The sequence below is a fragment of the Saimiri boliviensis genome, chromosome 2 (genome assembly GCF_048565385.1).
Source record: "Saimiri boliviensis isolate mSaiBol1 chromosome 2, mSaiBol1.pri, whole genome shotgun sequence".
Taxonomy (NCBI): Eukaryota; Metazoa; Chordata; class Mammalia; order Primates; family Cebidae; genus Saimiri; species Saimiri boliviensis.
In genome coordinates, this window is record NC_133450.1 from 13,535,839 (window position 1) to 13,558,941 (window position 23,103).

General features: G+C 47.5%; 1 protein-coding gene and 1 pseudogene across 2 annotated transcripts in view; one reads left to right on the forward strand and one right to left on the reverse strand.

Moving 5' to 3' along the window:
• Window positions 1-23,103, forward strand: part of UBAP1L (ubiquitin associated protein 1 like) — a 32,751-nt gene that overhangs the window by 4,202 nt on the left and 5,446 nt on the right. The window contains exons 2-4 of one of the 2 annotated variants that reach the window (XM_074392806.1): window positions 4,224-6,797; window positions 16,639-17,187; window positions 20,283-20,492. In XM_074392806.1, coding sequence (XP_074248907.1) covers window positions 6,678-6,797; window positions 16,639-17,187; window positions 20,283-20,492 — 879 coding nt within the window. In that variant the 5' untranslated portion in view covers window positions 4,224-6,677. Of the gene's footprint in view, window positions 1-3,316; window positions 6,798-16,638; window positions 17,188-20,282; window positions 20,493-23,103 lie in introns of those variants that run through there. The other variant, XM_039468883.2, reaches the window with a different exon arrangement.
• On the reverse strand, window positions 2,534-2,739 carry LOC120364222 (U2 spliceosomal RNA; annotated as a pseudogene).

Here is a 23,103-nt window from a genome sequence, read left to right on the forward strand (position 1 = left end):
GGTTTGGTTTTCACCTAAAGAAGGAGTCTTGCTATGTTGCCCATGCTGGTCTTGAACTGCCGGGCTTCAGCAATCCTCCCACCTCTGCCTCCCAAAGTGCTGGGATTACAGGCATGAGCCACAGTGCCTGGCCAGGAGTGGCTTAGTTTTGAGTTTTGAAATTATCATTCTTGCCTCAGTGTGTGGAACAGAATTATAATAATAAAGCATGTGAGGATCCATAGAGATGAGTTGCCCAGGTGAGAGAGAATGGAGGCTTGGATTCCATGGTAGCAGTGGAGGTAGCATGAAATGGCTGGATTCCAGAGATTTCGGAGATGAAACTTGGCAGGGGATTTGAGATGGTGGTGCTAAAGGACAGGAAAGCATCAGAATGAATACTTGTGCACCTGGCTCAATGTCACCATTCCTTGAAACAAGGAATGCTGGGGATGAGGAGCAGTTTGGGGAAGGGGAAAATGAGTTCACGTTGAGTTTGAGAAGTCTTGAGGGAGACATGTTGTAGGCAGTTGTGTTTATGAGTTTGATCTCAGAAAAGAACTGAATAATTTAATTTGTGAATCATTGGCAGGTAGTTGAAGCTCTAGGCAAGGATAAAGTCATTTAGAGAGTATAATGAAGACTTTTGAAAACAATGCTAATGTCATTGCCACTTAGACCAATTGCTGCCACCTTCACCCAACCCACTCCCCATCCCCATGCCCAGATGCAGGCAAATGGGCACCACCTCATGGGCTAGCATTTGAGAGGTCTTGGCTTACAATTTCCCCAAGTACACACAGCTTGGCTTTCCTAACATCCCCACATCCCTACCCCACCCCACCACCTCAGGCCTCTTCTGGGTTTTGCCCACTACCTGCTGAATGGAGTCAGCACTCAGCCTGAAGTTCAGAGTTCTCCCCAGCTCTACCCCAGTCTACCCTTTCAATCTTTGTACTGCTTCCCAGCACAGACCATCTGCTTAAGTCAAGCAGCTTGTCACTTCTTCACTCCACCCTGCAGATTCCTCTGCTCTCTTGCTCACAGGCTTTACTCTCACCTTCCAGGGTCAAGGTCAAGTCCCATCTATTTCCTGAAGCTTTTCCTATGACCATAAGACTAGCATACTCCCCTTCCTCTAGAGAATACTATTACATAATGATCTGTACCTCTCATTTTGTACCTAGTGAGGTGACCCTCATTTTAGAATATTTTCTAACTAGATATTTTTCCTATAGCCCTTGCCATTCTTAAGGGATATAGGCTGGCTCACACCTGCAATCCAGCATTTTGAGAGGCTAAGTCGGGTGGATCACCTGAAGTCAGGAGTTTGAGACCGTCTCTACTAAAAATACAAAAATTAGCCAGCCGTGGTGGTGCATGCCTATAATCCCAGCTGCTCAAGAAGCTGAGACAGGAGAATTGCTTGAACCTGGGAAGTGGAGGTTGCAGTGAGCCGAGAAGATCTCACCACTGCACTCTAACCTGGGTGACAGAGTGAGACTGTCTTAAAAAAAAAAAAGAGATATGTTCCCCAAATCCTCAAACTCTTATTATAAAAGTATCCTTGGAGCCAACTGTAGGACTGAGTAGAAAATACCTATTACGATGCAGCTGCTCAGCGGAAGTTGGAGAGAAGGCTGCCCTATACCTGCTAAGTGGACAGACAGTCTCAGGAGAACTGTGTCCCTCCCTTGGCAGGATAGCTCAAAATTCAGATGATAGCTGACAATGTGAATAATAAATCTGAGAATGCCAAAACTTGCTGAACTTTCCTGTGTCTCCTACCCTTGTACCTCAAAGTTCCCCTGTAAGAACTGGCCGATGGGGCAGATAATTTACTGGTTACAGTAGGACCTGCCTGATCCTGTATCACAAAGGCAGCATAGAGAGCCGCCTCTGCAGGGAGACCAGCTCCAGGAATGGAGTGGAGAACCTTTTGAGTCTTATAGATGGCAAGACACTGACAAGAGTTGACAGATGGGGCAGGAGATGAGGGAATTAACGGATTTGTCCAGCTGCCTTCATTTGACCTTTCTGCACTCAGATTACCCACCCTACCTCTTCACATGATGCTCTCATGGGAAGGGGATGACTGTAGTGACCCCTAGCAGGGCAGAGCTTTGCGTCATCCTGCCAGGGATGACAGATTGTATTGAGCCAGAGGCACTCCCTGTTGCAGACTCCCTGGTAATCCCTGATTGTTTGCAAAATGCCAGACTGTGGTCAGAGTCTAGATTCAAGTATATATTATAGGCAGTCACAAACTTAAATTCTGTGTGAATGAATTTGTTCTTTTTTTTTTTTTTTTTTTTTTTTTTTTTTTTTTTTTGAGATGGAGTCTCACTCTGTTGCTTGCCCAGGCTGGAGTGCAGTGGTATGGTCCCGGCTCACCACAACCTCCATCTCCCAGGTTCAAGCAATTCTGTCTCAGCCTCCCAAGTAGCTGGACTTAACGTGCATGTGCCACCATGCCTAGCTAATTTGTGTATTTTTAGTAGAGACAGGGTTTTGCCATGTTGGCCAGGCTGGTCCTGAACTCCTCACCTCAGGTGATCCATCTGCCTCGGCCTCCCACAGTGCTGGTATTACAGGCATGAGCCACCACACTCAGCCAAGTTTGTTCTTTTTTAAAGGCAACAGACTCAATATTTAATGTAGTTTAAAATACATCAAAAATCAGATTCCTGGCTGTTGTGAGTATTGCTAAATGAAGGACAGATACTACACTTGATCTTAGTCAAAAGGCCAAGAAGTGATGTGTGAATGAGTTCTTAATTCTTGGCTTTCAGGTGTAGTAGACACTGTTAAGTAATACTAAGTGACTTTCTGACCAACAGTGAATGAGGGTTAACAGATGTTCCACATCCTCATTAGCACTTGGTATTGTCAATTTTTTTTTTTTTTTTTTTTTTTGAGACGGAGTTTCGCCCTTGTTACCCAGGCTGGAGTGCAATGGCGCGATCTCGGCTCACCGCAACCTCCGCCTCCTGGGCTCAGGCAATTCTCCTGCCTCAGCCTCCTCAGTAGCTGGGATTACAGGCACGTGCCACCATGCCCAGCTAATTTTTTGCACTTTTAGTAGAGACGGGGTTTCACCATGTTGACCAGGATGGTCTCGATCTCTCGACCTCGTGATCCACCCGCCTCGGCCTCCCAAAGTGCTTGGATTACAGGCTTGAGCCACCGCGCCCGGCTTGTCAAGCTTTTTAATTTTAACCTTAAATTCATGGTTGTGCCGGGCACGGTGGCTCAAGCCTGTAATCCAAGCACTTTGGGAGGCTGAGGCAGGTGGATCACGAGGTCAAGAGATCGAGACCATCCTGGTCAACATGGTGAAACCCTGTCTCTACTAAAAATACTAAAAATTAGCTGGGCATGGTGGCGTGTGCCTGTAATCCCAGCTACTCAGGAGGCTGAGGCAGGAGAATTGCCTGAACTCAGGAGGGGGAGGTTGCGGTGAGCCGAGATCGCGCCATTGCACTCCAGCCTGGGCAACAAGAGCGAAACTCCGTCTCAAAAAAAAAAAAAAAAAAATTCATGGTTGTATGTTTGTCTAGTAGTATCTCATTATTTTATTTTGTATTCCCCTGATGACTAATGAAGTTAAACAACTTATCATATTGGCTATTTGGATATTTTCTTTTGTAAAGTGCCTATTAAAATCTCTTGCCCATTTCTTATTGTTTATAGAAGTTCTTTGTATATATTGTATATGAGTCCTTTGTCAGATAGATGTGTTGCAAATATCTTCTCCCACTCTGATTTGTTTTTGTTTTAACTCTCTTAATGGTGTATTCTCATGAATGGAAGTTCTTAATTTTTTTTTTTTTTTTTTGAGGCAGAGTTTCAGTCTGTCGCTTGGGTTGGAATGCAGTGGCATGATCTTGACTCACTGCAAACTCCGCCTCCCGGGTTCAAGCGATTCTCTTGCTTCAGCCTCCCTAGTAGCTGGAATTACAGACATGTGCCACCATGCCTGGCTAATTTTTGTATTTTAAGTAGAGACAGGGTTTCACCATGTTGGCCAAGCTGGTCTCGAACTCCTGACCTCAAGTGATCCACCTGCCTTGGCCTCCCAAAGTACTGAAATTACAGGCGTGTGAGCCACTGCACCTGGCAGAAGTTCTTAACTTTAATGTAATCCAGTGTATCAGAATTTTCCTTAATGGTTAGTCTCTTTTGGAGCTTTTGTTGTTGTTGTTGTTGTTTTATTTTTATTTATTTATCTATTTTTGAGACAGGGTCTCATTTTGTTGCCCAGGCTGGAGTGCAGCCTGGACTCACAGCTCACTCATCTCACTGCAGCCTCATCCTCCCAGAATTAAGCAATCCTCCTACTTCAGCATCCTGAGTAGCTGGGACTACAGGTATGTGCCACCATACCTGGCTACTTTTGTATTTTTTATAGAGATGGGGGTCTGTTTTTGTTGCCCAGGCTGCTCTCAATCTCCTAGCCTCAGCTGATCCTCCTGCCTGGGATTGTAGGCATGAGCCAACCTACCTGGCCCGTTAGCCCTTTTGTAACTTAAGAAATGTTTGACTCTTGCAAGGCCATGAATATAGTCTCTCATTTTATCTTTGAGCTTTATTATTTTACATTTTACATTTAAATCTACAGTCTACCTGGAATTGAGTTTTAGGTATGACATGAGGTAGAGGTCAATATTTTTTTTTCCCCCAGATGGGTATCCAATTGATCCAGAACCATTTGTTTAAAAGACTTTCCCTTTCCAACTGCTCTACAGAGCCAATTTTGTCATAAATCAAAGATTCATGTGTGGATCTTTTCTTTTTTTGTCCTGTTGGTCTCTTCGTAAGCCTGTAAGTCACTGTCTTAATTCCCATAACTTTAAGGTCTTGCTATCTGACACTAAAAGTCTTCCACTGTGTTGCTTCTCCAAGAATGTCTTGGCTTTTCCTGGTCCTTTGCATTTCATTTAATTTTAGAATTAGCTTATCAATTTATACCCAAAAAAATGAAATTTTGATACATGGGATGAATAAATCAATTGGAGGAGAATTGCTATCTTTACAAGATTCAGTTTTACAATCCTTGAACATGGTATGTTCCTCCATTTAACCAAATGTTTTATAGTTTTCTGTACAGAGGTCTCCTACATCTTGTGTTAGATTTAGTCTTAGGGAACTGATGCTAATATAAATGATGACTTTTTAAATTTTCCTTTTTTTTTTTTTCTGAGATGGAATTTTGCTCTTGTTGCCCAGGCTGGAGTACAATGGCGTGATCTTGGCTCACTGCAACCTCTGCCTCTGGGGTTCAAATGATTCTTCTGCCTCAGCTTCCCAAGTAGCTGGGATTGCCAGCACTCACCACAACACCTGGCTAATTTTCGTATTTTTAGTAAAGATGTAGTTTCATCATATTGGCCAGGCTGGTCTCCAACTCCTGACCTCAGGTGATCCACCTGCCTCAGCCTCCCAAAGCATTGGGATTACAGGCTTGAGCCATTGCACATGGCCTAAAATTTCCATTTCTAATAAAATTTTTAAAATTCCATTTATATGATTTACTATATATATAGAGAGAGATGTAACTGATTTTTTTTTTTTTTTTTTTTTTTTTTTGAGACAGCATCTCACTCCATTGCCCAGGCTCGAGTGCAGTGACACAATCTCGGCCACTGTGTGATGTTTTAGAGATACTCTTTATTAGTTAAGAAAATTCCCTTCTCTTCCTAAGTTGCTGAAAGGGTATGGGTATTGATTTTATCATGTTTTTGTCTGCATCTGTGGAGCTATATAATTGTATAATTTTTGATCTTTATTGATATTTATCTTTATTCCCATTGATTGATGTGGGAATGTTAAGTCAATATGTCTTTCCTGAAATAAACTTGGCAGTGTTATATTATTCTACCCATGATTATTTTTAAGATTTTTTGCATCTGTGTTCATGAGAGATTGGCTTCTAATTTTCTGGTCAAGTTTAGTATCATGGTTATGGTAAAATTGGCCAGGTGCAGTGGCTCACGCCTGTAATTCCAGCCCTTTGGGAGGCTGAGGTGGGCAGATCACCTGAGATTGGTAGTTTGAGACCAACCTGGCCAGCATGGTGAAACCTCGTCTCTTCTAAAAATACAAAAATTAGCGGGGTGTGGTAGCGCAAGACTGTAATTCCAGCTACTCTGGAGGCTGAGGCAGGGGACTCACTGGAACCCAGGAGGCAGAGATTGCAGTGAGCCAAAATCGTGCCACTGCACTCCAACCTGGGTGACAGAGCAAGATTCCATCACAGAAAAAGAAAAAAAAAAAAAAGGTTACGCTAAAATCAAAATGAGTTAGAAAGTATTCCTTATTTTCTTCTTCCCTGGAAGAGTTTATGTAAATTAATATTGTTTGTTCCTTAAACATTTGGGTGACAATTCTTTCGATGAAATGCATTAGAACTAGTATTGGGGATCATCTTTTGGAAAACAGTGGTCTAGAGCATGATTTAAATATGAAATAGTGAATTCCTGTGTGAATGCTCTTGTTTTTATTCATTTCCTTCCTTTATGCAGCACTGGCCCCGTCACCTTTTCCTTTCCAGCTTTTTGGGGCTCAGCTAAGTGACCACACAGGAGAGCAGTGAGGCCATTTGAGGCCTGAGCCTGGTCATCAGGACTTGACTCTCTCTCCTTGCCATCAAGCAGCTGCCCCAATCCTGCCAGGCATCTCCACACTCCTCTGACAGAATGAATGCCCTCGATGGTGTTCTCTTCAAGTTGCCCAAGGACTTTGTGATAGGTACAGAGCCTCTCCCTGCTCCAGAACTCAGCGTCCCAGCCTGCAGGGAGCTTCTGCTGGGTTCTATGGTAAGTGTGTCTCTGTGTTTCTGTCTCCTGGGTCTGTGGGTCTGAGGCTGAGTCCAGGGGGCCTTGTTCCTTGATTTTATTATATTTATTTATTTGAGACAGAGTCTTGCTCTGTTGCCCAGGCTGGACTGTGGTGGCATGATCTTAGCTCACTACAACCTCTGCCTTCTGGGTTTAAGCAATTCTCCTGCCTCAACCTCCCAAGAAGCTGGGACTACAGGCACACACCGCTATGACTGGCTAATTGTTTTTGTATTTTAGTAGAAACAGGGTTTCACTGTGTTGTCCAGGCTGGTCGTGAACTCCTGAGCTCAGGCAATCCGCTGCCTCGGTGTCCCAAAGTGCTGGGATTACAGGTGTGAGCCACCGTACCTGTCCAGTGTTCCTTGATTTTAAAGGACAGCTAGCCCTGTTTTTGTATGGTCTAGTGCATTTGAAAACAAACCAAGGGAGGAAAAAGTGTTTCATGAAGAATGCTGGTGGCTGGGGGATGAGGACTGTCTAGTGGGTCTTGTTTTAAGTTTAGGATAACTGGGAGGCTGCCTGTGTGAAGTGCCTGAGAGTCAATGCGAGGATGCTCTAATTCCTCTCTTCTCCATCAGCCTGCTGCCATGTCTAAAACTCCACCATTAGAATCACTCCTTTGGGCCATCACCCGAATCCTCTGTTAAAAATGCAGACAGCCAACACTTTGGGAGGCCCAGGCAGGCAGATCATGATGTCAAGAGATCGAGACCATCCTGGCCAACATGGGGAAACCCCATCTCAACTGAAATACAAAAAATTAGCTGGGCGTAGTGGCACATGCCTGTAGTCTCAGTTACTCCAGACTCTGAGGCAGGGGAATCGCTTGAACCCGTGAGGCGGAGGTTGCAGTGAGCTGAGATCGCACCACTGTATTCCAGGCTGGTGACAGAGCAAGAGTCTGAAGCCAGTTAGATGGGACACATTAGAAGGGATTACTATTCCGCAGACCCACAGCCCATCTGCCCTGGAGGTGTCCTGGAAGCATCCATGGCCCATGGGGCTCACACACTGGGACATGCACATTCCCAGGATAGTGGCTGTATAGCAAGTGACCTCAGGATACAAGTGATTTAACTTCCTGGAGAGTCAAGTTTACTTGAAGATTTAGGGGAAACCTATTGCATTTATATTATAACACAGACATATCACAGAGCAGAATGCAAAATTCACATGAATTTACACCAATAAAAGAACAAGATTGCAGATCACTGCAGAACTAGTGTCAGGCCCGGTGGGGCTGGGGCTCCAGGCTCTTGTGTGCCCACTTTCTACTGTCTGCAGGGTGCTTTGTAGAACAGCCTGAGGATCTGGCTCAGCTTTCACTCATTTTGCACATGAGGAGGCCCAGAGAAGGGAAATGATTTTTCCAAAGTTAGTGGCAGTGACAAGACTATAACCCAGTTCCTGACTCCATGTCATTTCTTTTTTTTTGAGATAGAGTCTCACTCTGTCACCCAGGCTGGAGTGCAGTGGCACGATCCCGGCTCATCGCAACCTCCATCTCCTGGGTTCAAGCAATTCTCCTGCTTCAGCCTCCCAAGTAGCTGGGATTACAGGCACCTGCCACCACGCCTGGCAAATTTTTGTATTTTTAGTAGAGATGGGGTTTTACCATGTTGACCAGGCTAGTCTCAAACTCCTGACCTCTAGTGATTTGCCAGCCTCGGCCTCCCAAATTGCTGGGATTACAGGCATGAGCCACTGCACCCAGCCTCCATGTCATTTCATATTAGCTAACAGTAGGACTTGGATCACGAGAGACACAGGGCAGTAAGGTTTAAAGGCAAAAAAAGTTGGCTGGGCGCCGAGGCTCACACCTGTATTTCCAGCACTTTGGGAGGCCGAGGTGGGTAGATCATGAAGTCAATAGGTCAAAACCATCCTGGCCAACATGGTGAAGCCCCATCTCTAGTAAAAATAAAAAACTTAGCTGGACATTGTGATGTGCGCCTCTAATCCCAGCTACTTGGGAGGCTGAGACAGGAGAATCACTTGAACCCAGGAGGCAGAGGTTGCAGTGAACCGAGATCATGCCACTGCACACCAGCATGGGCAACAGAGTGAGGCTCTGTCTGAAAAAAAAAAAAAAAAGAACAGAAATGGTGAGGGGAGGTTGCAGGAAGTCAGAAGCAGAGAGCACAGTCCAGGAAGGAGAGAGCTGGGGAGGGTCAGGTAGAGGAGCCTGCCTGGCCTGGGGGTTGCAGGAGACCTAGTGCAGTTTACTTCATCTGTAGCCCCTGAAGTTGCATGGAGGCTCCTCAGGTCCAGGGTTTCCGTAATCAAAATAAGCTTTGTAAAGCCCAGAGCACAGTGTCTAGGGGCCGGTGCTCTGTAGGGCAAGAGCTCCTGCTCTCCCCTGGCTATGGGCTCTCGCTCTGGCATAGGGCCTCCGTTGCTGAGAAGAGGAACTTGCTTTACTAAGCCTGCATGGAGGTGTATTATCACAGCTTTTCCCTCTCTGCTGAGCTCAATCCGTGCTGAGAAGAGGATATTCTGAAGGTTGCCTCTCCTGGAAGCAGAAATGGGCACCCTCCTGCCAAGGCCATGACTGTGTGTTGACCCTGGCTCTGCCCCCTACTCTTAGGGTGGAAAACTACTTTCTTGAGTCTGTTTCCCCTCCTGAGCCTCCATTTCTTTTACTGCTGGACCAAACTAACAAACAGAAAAGCCTGGAACTCTTAAGTGTGATTTACAGCCCTCCTGGTAAGCTCTCTTGAATTCACCAGGATGTATTCCCAGTGTTTGGAACTTGAAATACATTATCCATAGCAACAATGTTAGATGGTAATTAGGCTACCAGATGAATGTACAGTGGCCTAAAGTGGGGGAAAACTGTTACCAGGTATGGAGCACCTACTATACACCAGGTCTGTGCTAGGTTAGGTGTTCTTTATACGTTTGCTCTTTTTTTTTTTTTTTTTTTTTTTTTGAGATGGAGTTTCACTCTTGTTGCCCGGACTGGAGTGCAGTGGTGTGATCTTGGCTCACTGCAACCTCTACCTTCTGGGTTCAAGCGATTCTCCTGCCTCAGTCTACCAAGTAGCTGGGATTACAGGCATGTGCCAGCATGCCTGGATAATTTTTGTATCTTCAGTAGAGATGGGGTTTCTCCATGTTGGTCAGGCTAGTCTTGAACTTCCAACCCCAGGTGATCCACCCACTGCAGCCTCCCAAAGTACTGGGATTACAGGCGTAAGCCACCACACCTGGCCCATTTGCTCTGTTTATGAGAATGTTTTTAGAAGGCGAGTATTTCTACACCATGGCACAGGACATAAAAAGCTCCCACTCAAGTGACCTACAGGGTCACATGGCTTATGAGTGACACAGCCAGGATTCCAAAACAAGTCTGTCAAACCCCAAAGCCCATGTCCGTCTCCTCCACCCTTTTGCCTTTTCTGAGAGTCCTTCCTCCCATAGTGAAAGGCTCAACAAGTCTGGTTTGTTGTTTAAGTTTCCCTTTAATTAATTTCCTTTTCTAAATTTAATTTTTAGAGAGAAAATATATTCATATGGTTTTAAAATGATAAAAGGCCAGGCATGGTGGCTCACACCTGTAATCCCAGCACTTTGGAAGGCCGAAGTGGACAGATGACTTGAGGCCAGGAGTTTGAGATCAGCCTGGCCATCATGTAAAACTCTGTTTCTACTAAAAATACAAAAAATTAGCTAGGTGTGGTAGTGGGTGCCTGTAATCCCTGCTACTTGAGAGGCTAAGACAGGAGAATTGCTTGCACCCAGGAGGCAGAAGTTACAGTAAGCTGAGATTACACCATTGCACTCCAGCCTGGGTGCCCGAGTGTAAGTCTGTCTTTAAAAAAAAAAAAAAATTGAAATGGTATAGAGCAGTTGTCAAACATTTTTAGTAAAGGATGAAACAGTAAAAAGTCTGTGGTGATGACTTAACTCTGCTAGTCGTGGGGCTAGACATAGATAATATGGCCACAGTGGGTGGCTATGGCTGTGTTCCAATAAAACTTTATTTACAAAAACACACTAGGGGGTTAGTTTGGCCCATAGGCAGTTTGTCTATGCTTGGTAGAGTGAAAAGCTTCCCCCAACACCTTCCCATCCTCCCTGTTCCCCACCTTCACTCTCTCACTGGTGACCTCTTTTATTCTCTTTTTGTTTTTTATTTTGAGATGAGGTCTTGCTCTGTCACCCAGGCTGGAGTGTAGTGGCATGATCTCAGCTCACTGCAACCTCTGCCTCCCAAGTTCAAGTGATTCTCCTGCCTCAGCCTCTTGAGTAGTTGGGATTATAGGCATGTGCCACCACGCCTAGCTAATTTTTGTGTTTTTGGTAGATACTGGGTTTCACCATGTTGGCTAGGCTGGTCTCGAACTCCTGACCTCAGGTGATTGCTCCCACCTTGGCCTCCCAAAGTGCTAGATTGCAGGTGGGAGCCACCGTGCCCAGCCTCTTTTTAATTCATTTTTAATGCATTCTTCTAGAGATTCTTACATGTGTATATATAAGCAAATGTAATAATTTCTTCCTTTTTTTTTTACACATGGTACTGCATTATATGGATTTATAACACTTTATTGAACTAGTCCTCACTAGATGGACAATTAGGTTGTTTCTATTCTTTTGCCATTACAAATAATGCTGCAGGGAACCAACAACTATATGCAAACGTCCTGGAGTATATGGGAAATTGCCCTCCATGGGGGATACTTACATCCCAGCCAGCATGACAGAGTGCCTTTCCTCTCAGGCTGCCCAAAACCATCATCAGACTGAGTCTGCCCAGGAATAGACAAATGCTATCTCACTGTAGCTTTAATTTGCTTTTCTCTATGATGTGTGAGGTTCAGCAGCTTTGCATAGGTTTAGGAGACATTTGTGTTTTCTTTTCTGTGGAATGCCTTATCTTTTGCCCATTTTTCTGTTGGGCTGTTGGTGTTTTTCCTATCTATTCCTCAGCACTCTCTATATTAGTGAAGTTAGCCCTTTGTCTGTGGTATGTGTTATTTTCCTGCCAGTGTGTCTTTTGACCTTACTTATGGGGTATATTTGCCATGCAGAGTGTGTGAGTGTGTGTATGTGTGTGTGTGAGTAGTAGTAGTAGTAGTAGTAGTAGTAGTAGTAGTAGTAGTAGAATTATCTCTTCCCTTCTTTTTTCTTTTTTGAGACAGGGTCTCACTCTTGTCACCCAGGCTCGAGTGCAGTAGCACAATCATGGCTCACTGCAGCCTCAACTTCCTGGGCTCAAGTGACCCTCCCACCTCAGCCTCCCAAGTAGCTGGGACTACAGGTGCATGTCACAACACCCAACTTATTTTCTTTCTTTCTTTCTCTCTCTCTCTCTCTTTCTCTTTTTCTTTCTTTCTTGAGATGGAGTTTTGCTCTTGTTGCCCAGGCTCGAGTGCAGTGGTGCCATCTTGGCTTACCGCAACCTCTGACTCCCAGGTTCAAGCGATTTTCCTGCTTCAGGCTCCCGAGTAGCTGGGATTACAGGCATGCACCATGCCTGGCTAATGTTATATTTTTAGTAGAGACAGGGTTTCTCCATGTTGGTCAGGTTGGTCTCCAACTCCTCACCTCAGGTGATCAGCCCACCTCAGCCTCCCAAAGTGCTGGGGTTACAGGCGTGAGCCACCACACCTGGCTAATTATGTTTCTTTTTGTAGAGACCAGGGTCCCACTCTGTTGTCTGGGCTGGTCTTGAACTCCTGGGCTCCTCAAGCAATCCTCCCACCTCTGCCTCTCAAAGTACTAGGATTACACATATGAGCCATTGTGCTGGCTTCTCTTTTCTTTTTCTCTCTCTTTTTTTTTTTTTTTTTTTGAGATGAGGTCTCACTCTGTCACCCAGTCTGGAGTGCAGTGGCATGATCTCAGCTCACTGCAACCTTCGCCTCCCAGGTTCAAGTGATTCTCCTGCCTCAGCCTCCTGAGTAGCTGGGAGTACAGGTTCGCACCACCACGCCTGGCTACTTTTTGTATTTTTAGTAGAGATGGGGTTTAACCATACTGGTCAGGCTGGTCTTGAACTCCTGACCTCATGATCCACCTGCCTTGGCCTCCCAATGTGCTGGGATTACAGGCGTGAGCCACTGTGCCTGGCCTTATCTTTTCTTTTATGGCTCTGGATTTTGATCCAAAGCAAGAAAGGCTTTGTCCATCTGAGATTATAAATAGGATTTCTCCTATTTCTCCTGGTACTTTTATGGTTTCATATCATACATTTGAATTTTTGGTCCTTTTGGAATTCATCCTTTTGTGTGTACAGAGTGGGAATGGGTCCAACTTTTTTTCTAGTTAGCTAACATTATTTATTCTATTTTTTAGACATGGGCTTTCACTATATTGCCCAGGGTGGTCTCAAACTCCTGCTTCTCAAGCAGTCTTCACGCTTCAGTCTTCCTAGCTGGATTACAGGCATGAGCCCACTGTGCCCAGCTAACACTGTTTGTTTCTGTTTTTGACTTTTAATTGCATATATTTTAATGCTAAATTTACTCTTGCTCTGTAAGTTTTTGTTTCTTCAGTTTCTTCTGGGATATCTTTTTCTTCTGGGCCAACCTCCTCTTCTGGTTTAGGGACAGTCTGTTCCTTTCCAATAAGGATCATCTCGAAGTGGCAGGGAGAACTCCCGTATGAGCTCTGTAGGTCTGGTGGTGCATTTTCGGTCCTTTGTTCACTTGGGTATTCTCATTGACCGGAGAATCTACCTCTAAACCTTTAAGTTCAGCAGAACTCTGCATTTTTAAGCATGTGCAGCTAAAATTCAGCACTCTTTTTGGGTCACTGACTTTGTGTCCAGCCCATTGTTGGCCTGGGCACACCTACCAACTTCACCACTGAAATGTCAGAATGGTACACACTGTTTCTGTAAAGTGACATCTTTCAGATACTTTGTGGCTTTTCATATATGCAAACACTTGATGGCCTGGGCAGTTTCACGAGTGTTCTTAAAGTGAACATGAAGATTTGAACCGCTTGATTTGCATGATTTTGTGGCGTTCTCCAGGTCAAATGAATAGTGAACCATTTTCACCGATTACCTCAGGCTTTTTAGGGGAAGAGCTGTTTTTGTTTTTGTTTTTTTTCAGACAGAGTCTTGCTCTGTTGCCCAGGCTGGATAGAGTACTGTGGCACAATCTCAGCTCAATGCAACTTCCTCTTCTAGGGTTCAAGTGATCCTCCCATCTCAGCCTCCTCCCAAGTAGCTAGGACTATAGGTACATGCCACCATGCCTGGCTAATTTTTTGTATTTCTTTGTAGAGATGAGGTTTCGTACCATGTTGCCCAGGCTGGTCTCAAAATCCTGAGCTCAAGTGATCCTCCCACCTTGGCCACCCTAAGTGCTGCAATTATAAGCATGAGCCATTGTGCTCCGCTTAGTTTTATGTTTTGAGACAGGGCCTCACTGTCGCCCAGGCTGGAGTGCAGTGGCATGAACATGGCTCACTGCAGCCTTAACGTCCTGGACTCAAGGAACCCTCCTGCCTCAGCATCCCAAGCCGCTGAGACTACAGGCACGTGCCACCATGCCTGACTAATTTTCAAAATTTTTTTTTTTTTTTGCGGAGTCTTGCTCTGTTGCCAGGCTAGAGTGCAGTGGCATGATCTCGGCTCACTGCAACCTCCACCTCCCGAGTTGAAGGGATTATCCTGCCTCAGCCTCCTTAGTAGCTGGGATTACAGGCATGCACCACCACACCCAGCTAATTTTTTGTATTTTTAGTAGAGACAGGGTTTCACCATGTTGGCTAGGATGGTCTCGATCTCCTGACCTTGTGATCCACCTGCCCTCAGCCTCCTAAAGTGGGATTACAGGTGTGAGCCACCACGCCTGGCCATTTTCAAATTTTTGTAGAGACAAAGTCTTGCTATGTTGCGCAGGCTGGACTTGAATTCCTGGGCTCAAGCAAACCTCCCACCTCGGACTCCTAGTGTCGGGATTACAGACAAGCCACTGTGCCCAGCCTAACACCATCTATTGTCCAGAACTTTATCATTTTCCTATTGCTTGAGATGCCACCTTTATTAGTTACTAAATCTTTATAATATATTAAGGTCTATTTCTGGACTTTCTATTATGTACCTTTAATCTGTCTGTGTCAGTACCATAGTTTTAGTTATTGAGCTTTTATATTTTAAAAAATGATAGGGCCAGTTCTCCTTATTTATGTTTTTGTCTCCAGAGTTTGTTTGTTCCTTCCTTCCCTCTTTCTCGCTTTCTTTTTTTTTTTTTTTTTTTTTTTTTTTTTGAGACAAAGTCTCACTCTGTCACCCAGGCTGGAGTGCCGTGGTGTGATCTTGGCTCACTACAACCTCCACCTCCCGGGTTCAAGCAGTTCTCAGCCTCCCGAGTAGCTGGGATTACAGTCACACACCACCATGCCTGGCTAATTTTTGTATTTTTAATAGAGATGGAGTTTCGCGATGTTGGCCAGGCTAGGCTCGAACTCCTGACCTCAGGTGATCTACCTGCCTTGGCCTCCCAAAGTGCTGGGATTACAGGCATGAGCTACAGTGCCAGGCATTGATTGACTGATTGATTGATTTTATGTGAACTTTAGAATCATCTGGCATAGTTCCAAAATCAAGCGTTGGCATTTTATTGGGTCTTGGTATTTTTTTTTTTTTTTTTTTTATCCCTCTGAGGGCTGCTGGCTATTTCTTAGCTTCTTTCTCTCCAAGTATGCCTCATCAGTTCTGAAGTCTTTTTCCCTTCTCTGTCCTTCACAACCCACCTATTTTGCTCCAATCTCTTTCTCTAACAATTTATTCTGCACATACTTACAAATGTCCACTCTGGGGCAGGCCTGCCCCATGCCCTGAAGATACAGAGAGGAACAAGACACAGTCCCTGGGCTCAGTCAGGGAGTCACACTGGAGCAGCTAACTTATGCTCCTCTTCCCAAGGTACTGTCATGGGTGAGAGGGAGCCGCATCTGTGATCTAAGTGTCTGAGCGTCTGTGCCTATCTTTCTGCCTCGCTCCCTGACCCCTAGCCTCTTTTTTCCTTAACTGGCCATGGTAGAGCAAATTGCCTTTAAAACTCTTGTATATTTTTGATGGAGTCTTATGCTTTCTGTTCTTAAGTTTAAAGGTAGGGAACAGGAATATTTCATTTTGCCTCATTTTAATAAACTCTAGATTATTTATGTGGACTGCAGATGGTTTTTTTTGGTAGTCTAATATGCAGCACTACAATCAGGTCCACCAGGAAAACCAGCTCAGCCACTCACTGCCAATCCAACTTCTAGCACATTCAGTGTTCTGAGCTGCATGTTCATAATCTGGAAATAGGAATGACACTAGACCATACTAAGTAGAGTTCCACAAAGATTAGCGGTTATGACATTTCCAGGACCCCAAAGTAACCTTGATAGCAGCAAAGTGGCTGGGGACAGGTATCACTCCACAGGGAGGTTTGTCTGCCTAGGCAGGCCTCCAAGGCAGACTCCTCAGTGGCAAACTGTGCTGGGCTCAGGTGAGAGCTTCTTTGCTAAGAATATGTTTCATGGAGAAAATGTTTAAGTAGTTATTGCTCAAGTACATACTGAATGGCAAAGGGATTTAGATGTTGGGTTTCATTACATTTCATTCTATTAACGAATTCATCACTTTGTCATTTATGCCAGTTTGCCATTAAAGTGTTATTGGTATCCATCGACCACAGTGCTAGCTAAAACCGAGAGTAGGATGGGCTGTGATGGAAGCCCAGGGCTTAGAATCTGAGGCTGTCCAGGCCTAGAGCGTCTCTGGCTGAACGGGGTCCCCCAGGATAGGGATTAGGGTTATGTCTCCAGGAACCTGGTTTGCCCGCGGCTTTACAGCGCCTTCTTTCTGCAGCACGACTTCAGCCTGGAGAGGAGGGCACTCTTCTGGGTGGAGGCCGCCAGCCGGGGACCCAGCCCGTACCAGTGCGGTGACCCGGGGACAGCGTCAGCCCCTCCAGCCTGGCTCTTGCTGGTCAGCCCCGAACACGTGCTGGCGCCTGTGCCTGCAGCCATCAGAGACCCGGAGGCCGGACCCCAGGAGAGACCGAAGCAGGAGGGTGAGGATGAGGAAGAAGCCTCCTCTGGCAGCGAGGGACACCCGGGCCCCCGCAGCCTCCCGGCAAGCCCCGTCCCGGGTCGTCGCCTGTGCTCGCTGGACCTGCTGCGCGGCGTGCGGTCGGAGCTGGCAGGGGCGCGGCGACGGCTCTCCGAGGGGAAGCTGGCCGCCCGGCCCCGAGCCCTCCTGCACGGCCTCCGCGGCCACCGCGCGCTGAGCCTGTCATCCAGACCCGCGTCACCCCCGGGGCCCGCGGCCCAACCCTCCGCTGCCCCCGCGTCGCCCCCGCGGCCCTCCACGGCCGGCGCCATCCCCCCGCTGCGGAGCCACAAGCCCACGGTCGCGGTAAGAACTCTGCCCATCCCTCCAAGGCCGCCGCCGCTCAGCAGCCCAGTCCCCTCGATCTGGGTGTCCAGCCCCGCCCACAGCCTCGATCCCCTCCTCCGCGCGCTTCTGCGTCCTCCCTTGACCTGCTCCCACCTGGGCCTGTACCGTGTTGTCCTCCTGCGGCCCTAGAGTAGAGTAGTCTCTGCCATACCCCTCGTTTCCCACTATGCCTGCCTTGCCTTTTTTTAGGGCGCAGGTCACAGTGGTTTTAATTATCCTGGACCTGTCTCTTCCAACAGAGGATGAGCTCTTCAGGGCGGGGCGCATTGATGTTTGTTTCCAGAGCACCCCGCTGCCGACTTGACCCATAGAGGGCGCTCGGTGGATGTCTGCTGAATTAATGAACGCAGTGCAAATCAAGGGCTTCCCACTGGGTGGTGTTTGCTGTAGGCTGGGGAGCTGGAATATTCAATGGATAGTTACTTCCTGCCATACACTGGGTTGGGAGTGTCAAAACCACAGGACATGGAGAGTTAGCCAAGAGGGTGGGGGACCAGGCCCTGCACTGTACGGCAGGATCAGGTGTTGAGGGAGAGTCAGGGCTGCTGCCTGCTGGAAAGGCTTCAGGATGGAGGAAGTGAGCCCTGAAGAGCAGGGACAAGTGACCCTGCAGTGGAACCACAGAAGCTTAAAGGCCCCTTCCAAATTGTTTAAGTGTCAGACTCCACAAAACATGGGTCAGGACTGGCAGCAGAAGGTGGTAGTGGGGCACAGCTTTCTGTCCCCAGGCAGCTCCACACTCAGCCCAGGAGATGCTGCAGAATAAGGCCAAGGTAGAATTTAATCCGAAAGACAGAGACCTGATGTCTGGTTTTTTTTGTTTTGTTTTTTGAGACAGAGTCTCGCTCTGTCGCTCAGGCTGGAGTGCAGTGGTACAATCTCAGCTCACCACAACCTCCACCTCCTGGCTCAAGTGATTCTCCTGCCTCAGCCTCCTGAGTAGCTGAGATTACAGGTGTGTACCACCATGCCTGGCTAATTTTTGTATTTTTAGTAGCGATGGGGTTTCATCATGTGGGTCACGCTGGTCTCGAACACCTGACCTCGTGATCCCGCCCACCTTGGCCTCCCAAAGTGCTGGAATTACAGGCGTGAACCACCACACCCAGCCCTGAGGTCTGGTTTCTTACATGCACCAGTGTGTGACCTTAGGCAAGTCATGGAACGACCACTTCTCTACCTGCACAGTGAGCCAGCAACCCTTCACGCAGTTGTCTAGAGCAGGGGTCCCCAAATTACAGCCCGCGGGCCACATGCGGCCCCCTGAGGCCATTTATCCGGCCCCCTGCCGCACTTCAGGAAGGGGCACCTCTTTCGTTGGTGGTCAGTGAGAGGAGCACAGTATGTGGCGGCCCTCCAGTGGTCTGAGGGACAGTGAACTGGCCCCTGTGTAAAAAGTTTGGGGATGCCTGGTCTAGAGTATACATAGTAGAGAAGAGGCTCTGTAAGTGGGATAAGCCATGCCCACATCCAAGACCAGATGTTGATGCCAGGATGGCTCTTCCCTGGTCAAGATTAACTGAACTCTCCCAACAACCCTGTGGGGATGGGACAGTATCCTGTAGATGATGGAAATGAAGCAGAGAGTGGTGAAAAATCTTTTTCAAGGACATAAGAGTAGACTTGGCTCCTAAACTTTAAAGTTCTCCACCCTGGAGGTAATAAAGGGCAGACCCTAGGGTGAGGTCGTGCTGGGGAGAGCACTAAGAAGACGCAGATGGGGCCGGGCGCGGTGGCTCAAGCCTGTAATCCCAGCACTTTGGGAGGCCGAGGCAGGCGGATCACGAGGTCAAGAGATCGAGACCATCCTGGTCAACATGGTGAAACCCCGTCTCTACTAAAAATACAAAAACATTAGCTGGGCATGGTGGCATGTGCCTGTAATCCCAGCTTCTCAGGAGGCTGAGGCAGGAGAATTACCTGAACCCAGGAGGCGGAGGTTGCGGTGAGCCGAGATCGCGCCATGGCACTCCAGCCTGGGTAACAAGAGCGAAACTCTGTCTCAAAAAAAAAAAAGAAGACGCAGATGGGTGGGGAATTCGTGTGCGTGACATATACACTCCATCCCAGGAGCCAGGCGGTGGCTGGGTTTTCCCTAGGAGAAGGGGACAGGATGAAACATTCAGGGCTGGCAGAGAGGCACTTCCTCATGGGAGAAGGGCTGTGGTGATGACAGCCAAACCAATTGGAATGCCTTCAAGTCACTCTCCTTAATCCAGGGTCTGTTTTGGTTTCTCCAGCATAATAACTGAAGGGCTGGTGCCCCCAGTTCCTACCCTGCTCCATGCCCTGCCAAACCCCAGCCCAGCCAAACTAAACAAGGAGGGCCTGGTTGGGAAGACCTACTGCTTCTCCTCCCTCACCGAAGTATGGGGCAGAAAACCTGAGTAGGGTTGAGGTACCAAGCTTGTGTTGCTCAGTCCGGTCATTAACATCTCTGAACCTTGATTTCAATGTCTGCAAAATAAGACAGTAGAATGGACCTCATATTTCTTTTACTAGTCACTTTCCTCACATTGTCTTTTTTTTTTTTGAGACAGTTTCACTGGTTGCCCAGGCTGGAGGGCGATGGTGTGATCTCGGCTAACTGCAACCTCTGCCTCCTGGCTTCAAGTGATTCTTCTGCCTCAGCCTCCCAAGTAGCTGGGATTATAAGCACACACCACCACACCCGGCTAATTTTGTATTTGTTAAGAGAGGCAGGGTTTCACCATGTTCGTTGGGCTGCTCTCAAACCCCTGACCTCAGGTGATCCACCTGCATCAGCCTCCCAAAGTGTTGGGATTACAGGTGTGAGCCACTGTGCCCAGCCCCTCATATTGTCCTATTTAAGCCTCATAACAGTCCTGTGAAGTAGCTTAGGGATTGCCCTTATTTTTCACATGAGTAAACCGAGTAAGCGTTAGAGAGCTTCGGTCTGCAGGACTCTATGCCCTCCATAATATTAGCCCCTACAAAGAAGGTGGTATATAAAGGAATTTTTTTTTAATGTCCAGCCTAACTGGGTGTCACTTCCTGTGGTAACTGACATGTTCAGCCTGTCTGTATTTCAGTCCCTCAGCCCGTACACCTGTCTGCCACCTCTTGGGGGGGCACCCCAGCCTCTCAACCCCCACAAATCACACCCTGATAGTGCTGCTGACCTGCTGTCCGCCCTGAGCCAGGAGGAGCAAGACCTCATTGGGCCAGTGGTTGCCCTGGGATATCCCCTGCAAAGGGCCATCATTGCTCTGCAGAAGACAGGGAGGCAGAGCCTGAGCCAGGTGAGTCGGGAGGTAGGGCAGAGCTGATGGGTCGTGATGCTGGAGCCAGGTGACTGGACACATGGTTTTTACCTTTGGAGCGGTGACATAGGCCCAACAATAGCATCGGCCAACCCCACAGCTCTGGAGCATCTATGGCCCCTCAGGGTTGTCCTGGGTGGGGCTGAGAGGGTCAGGCCTTTATACCCCTGCCTCAATCAGTCATTGCATGTGGGAAGGGGGTGACTTGAGGTAAGTGGATCTCTGTAGTTAAGGTAATCCCTGAAAAGGGGCAGACAACTGAAGAGTGTCTCCAGCCCTCCAAGCCTCTGGGACAATAAGTCCTTCAATGAAAGGGTCTGTGGCTAGAACATCACAGTCTACTACACCAGGATCTACTCACTCACATTCTATTCTTCTAATAGAGTTCACTCTATTGGAAGAATGGTGAACACTCATGATGACACTCCAAGGACAGCAATCTGAGCCACTCTATATTCGGAAGCAGGTCTTGACCCCTAATACAGGCCAAGAATGTAAGGGCACCTGCAGAGGAGTGAGGACCCCCAAAGTGCTTAAAAAGAGGCGCTAGTGACAAGATGCCTGTGATGTGAGTGTGAATTTTCTGTCATCTATTGCTATGTAACAAACCACACCAAAACTTGATGGCTTGAGACAGCCATTTATTTGCTCATGATTCTCTGGCTTGGCAGTTTTAAGGTGGACTCAGCTAGGGAGTTCTTCTGCTCATCTCACCTGGAGTCTCATGTGGCTACAGCTTGGTGACTCACTTGGGGCTGAATGATCTAAGATGGCCTCACTGTATAGTGGGTGGTGATACTTGTCAGCTGGGCCACATATCTCCAGCAAGCCATCCTATTTGCTTCCAAGAGTAAAAGCTGTAAGGCCTCTTGAGGCCTAGGCTGACATTGTACATAGTCACTTCTGCCTCATTCTATTGATCAAAGCATGTCATTGACCATTCCAGATTTAAACGGGGAAAATAGACTCCATCTCTTAGTGGGAGAGGCTGCAAACAAATTTGTGATCATTCTCAATCTACCACAAGGAGGTTCCAGTGATCAAGAAAGGCTTCATGGAGATACCAACATTGAGCTGGACCTCAAGGATAGATAAGCTCTGACTCTGAAGGAAGGAGAAGGGAATATTCCAGGAGGGAAGGACAGCATGAATAAAGGAGTGGAGGTGGGAAGGAAGTGTTTGGGAGGCCTGATCTGACCAGTCTTGTTGGAGGAGAGGGTGCATGGGGCAGGCTGGTGAGAGATAAGACAAAGAGAATTTGGGGGTAGATTTAGGGGTCTTGAAGGCTGGCCTGAGAATTGAATAAATGACCCAATAGGCAAGAGGAGGCATGGAAGGATTGTGAGGTCAGGAGGTGACATTGAACGCCATTGTCTACACCCCCCATGTCCCCAGCTGAAAGTAACATCCCTCGTTATGTTGTTTTGTAAACATCAGGACTCTTCATGGTTGGATAGCTGGTCTCAGGGGAGTTGGCACTTGTCATTTTTCTCCCGTCCCTGCCCCATCACCATCAGAAGGTTTGGACACCTCTGTAATCGCTGATGACTACCGAATGTTGGGTCCCTGAGGTCAGGAGCTGCCTCCTCCTGTGAGAGGGAGTGGCAGAAGGAAAGTGACTTTCAAACAGGAGCCAGGGTGGGGCTGGGGAAACATACCTGGTCACTTGCCTGCCCACTCCTGCGTCTACTCTACTCTGGGTTCATCAGTTCATCCCCTATCCTGGAGGAGAATTGCCAACATAGTGACCCCCATGTGGCTAAAATGGCAGGGAGGGGTGCTAACATTTACTGAACATTTTTCTTGCATAGATCTCTCTGTCTGAGGGTATTCCATTAGGGTATTCTGCATGGTTGCTATTACATTATGACCTCTTTGCAGATGAGGAAACTGAGGCCAGGGAAGTTCCTACAGCCAGTCAGTGGCAGCACTGGAGTGGAGGCCGGCTGGCCTGATTCTGCATCTTGGTTGCACAGTGCCTTTTATCTCATTTTCTGTGTGAGAATCTACTAGGACAGCACCACCGGCTGATCTGAGATCTAACAGCAGATCTGAAGTCACCCTTACCTTCAGCTCATACTGAAAAGCCAGGGTCTTGGCCAAAAAACTGGCCAGGAGGGCTGTGAGGGGCCAGGTGAACAGTGGGGCTCTGATGCGCCTCCACAGTCCCTCCAGGCTCTAGGACAAGGCTGAGGTCTCAGGCCATCACTCTGGGGGGTCTGAAGATGAGTCAGAGCCAGCCTGGGGCCCTGGTCTCCCAGTGAGTGGGCTGGAAGGATCTCACTGCATCGGGAACACTGTGATTCCAGACACAGACTGACCACCTGCCTGGCACCCTGGATCTCTGGGTGGCCTTCCCCAGTGGACAGTCAGGAGCCAGGCCCCAAGGGGGTAGGTCTGCAGGGCCTTTGGATGACTTCATCTATCCTCCCCTACCAAGTTAGTATTTCTGTCTGTTCTGTGAAGTCCTGGTAACTGAACAAGCCCTTTGGGTTCAGATTCCTTCTCCCATTGAAAGCCATGTACTGCAGTACATCCTTTTTGGCCAAGATAAATGACAGATGGCCCAGGAGGAAGGGCGTCAGGTGAT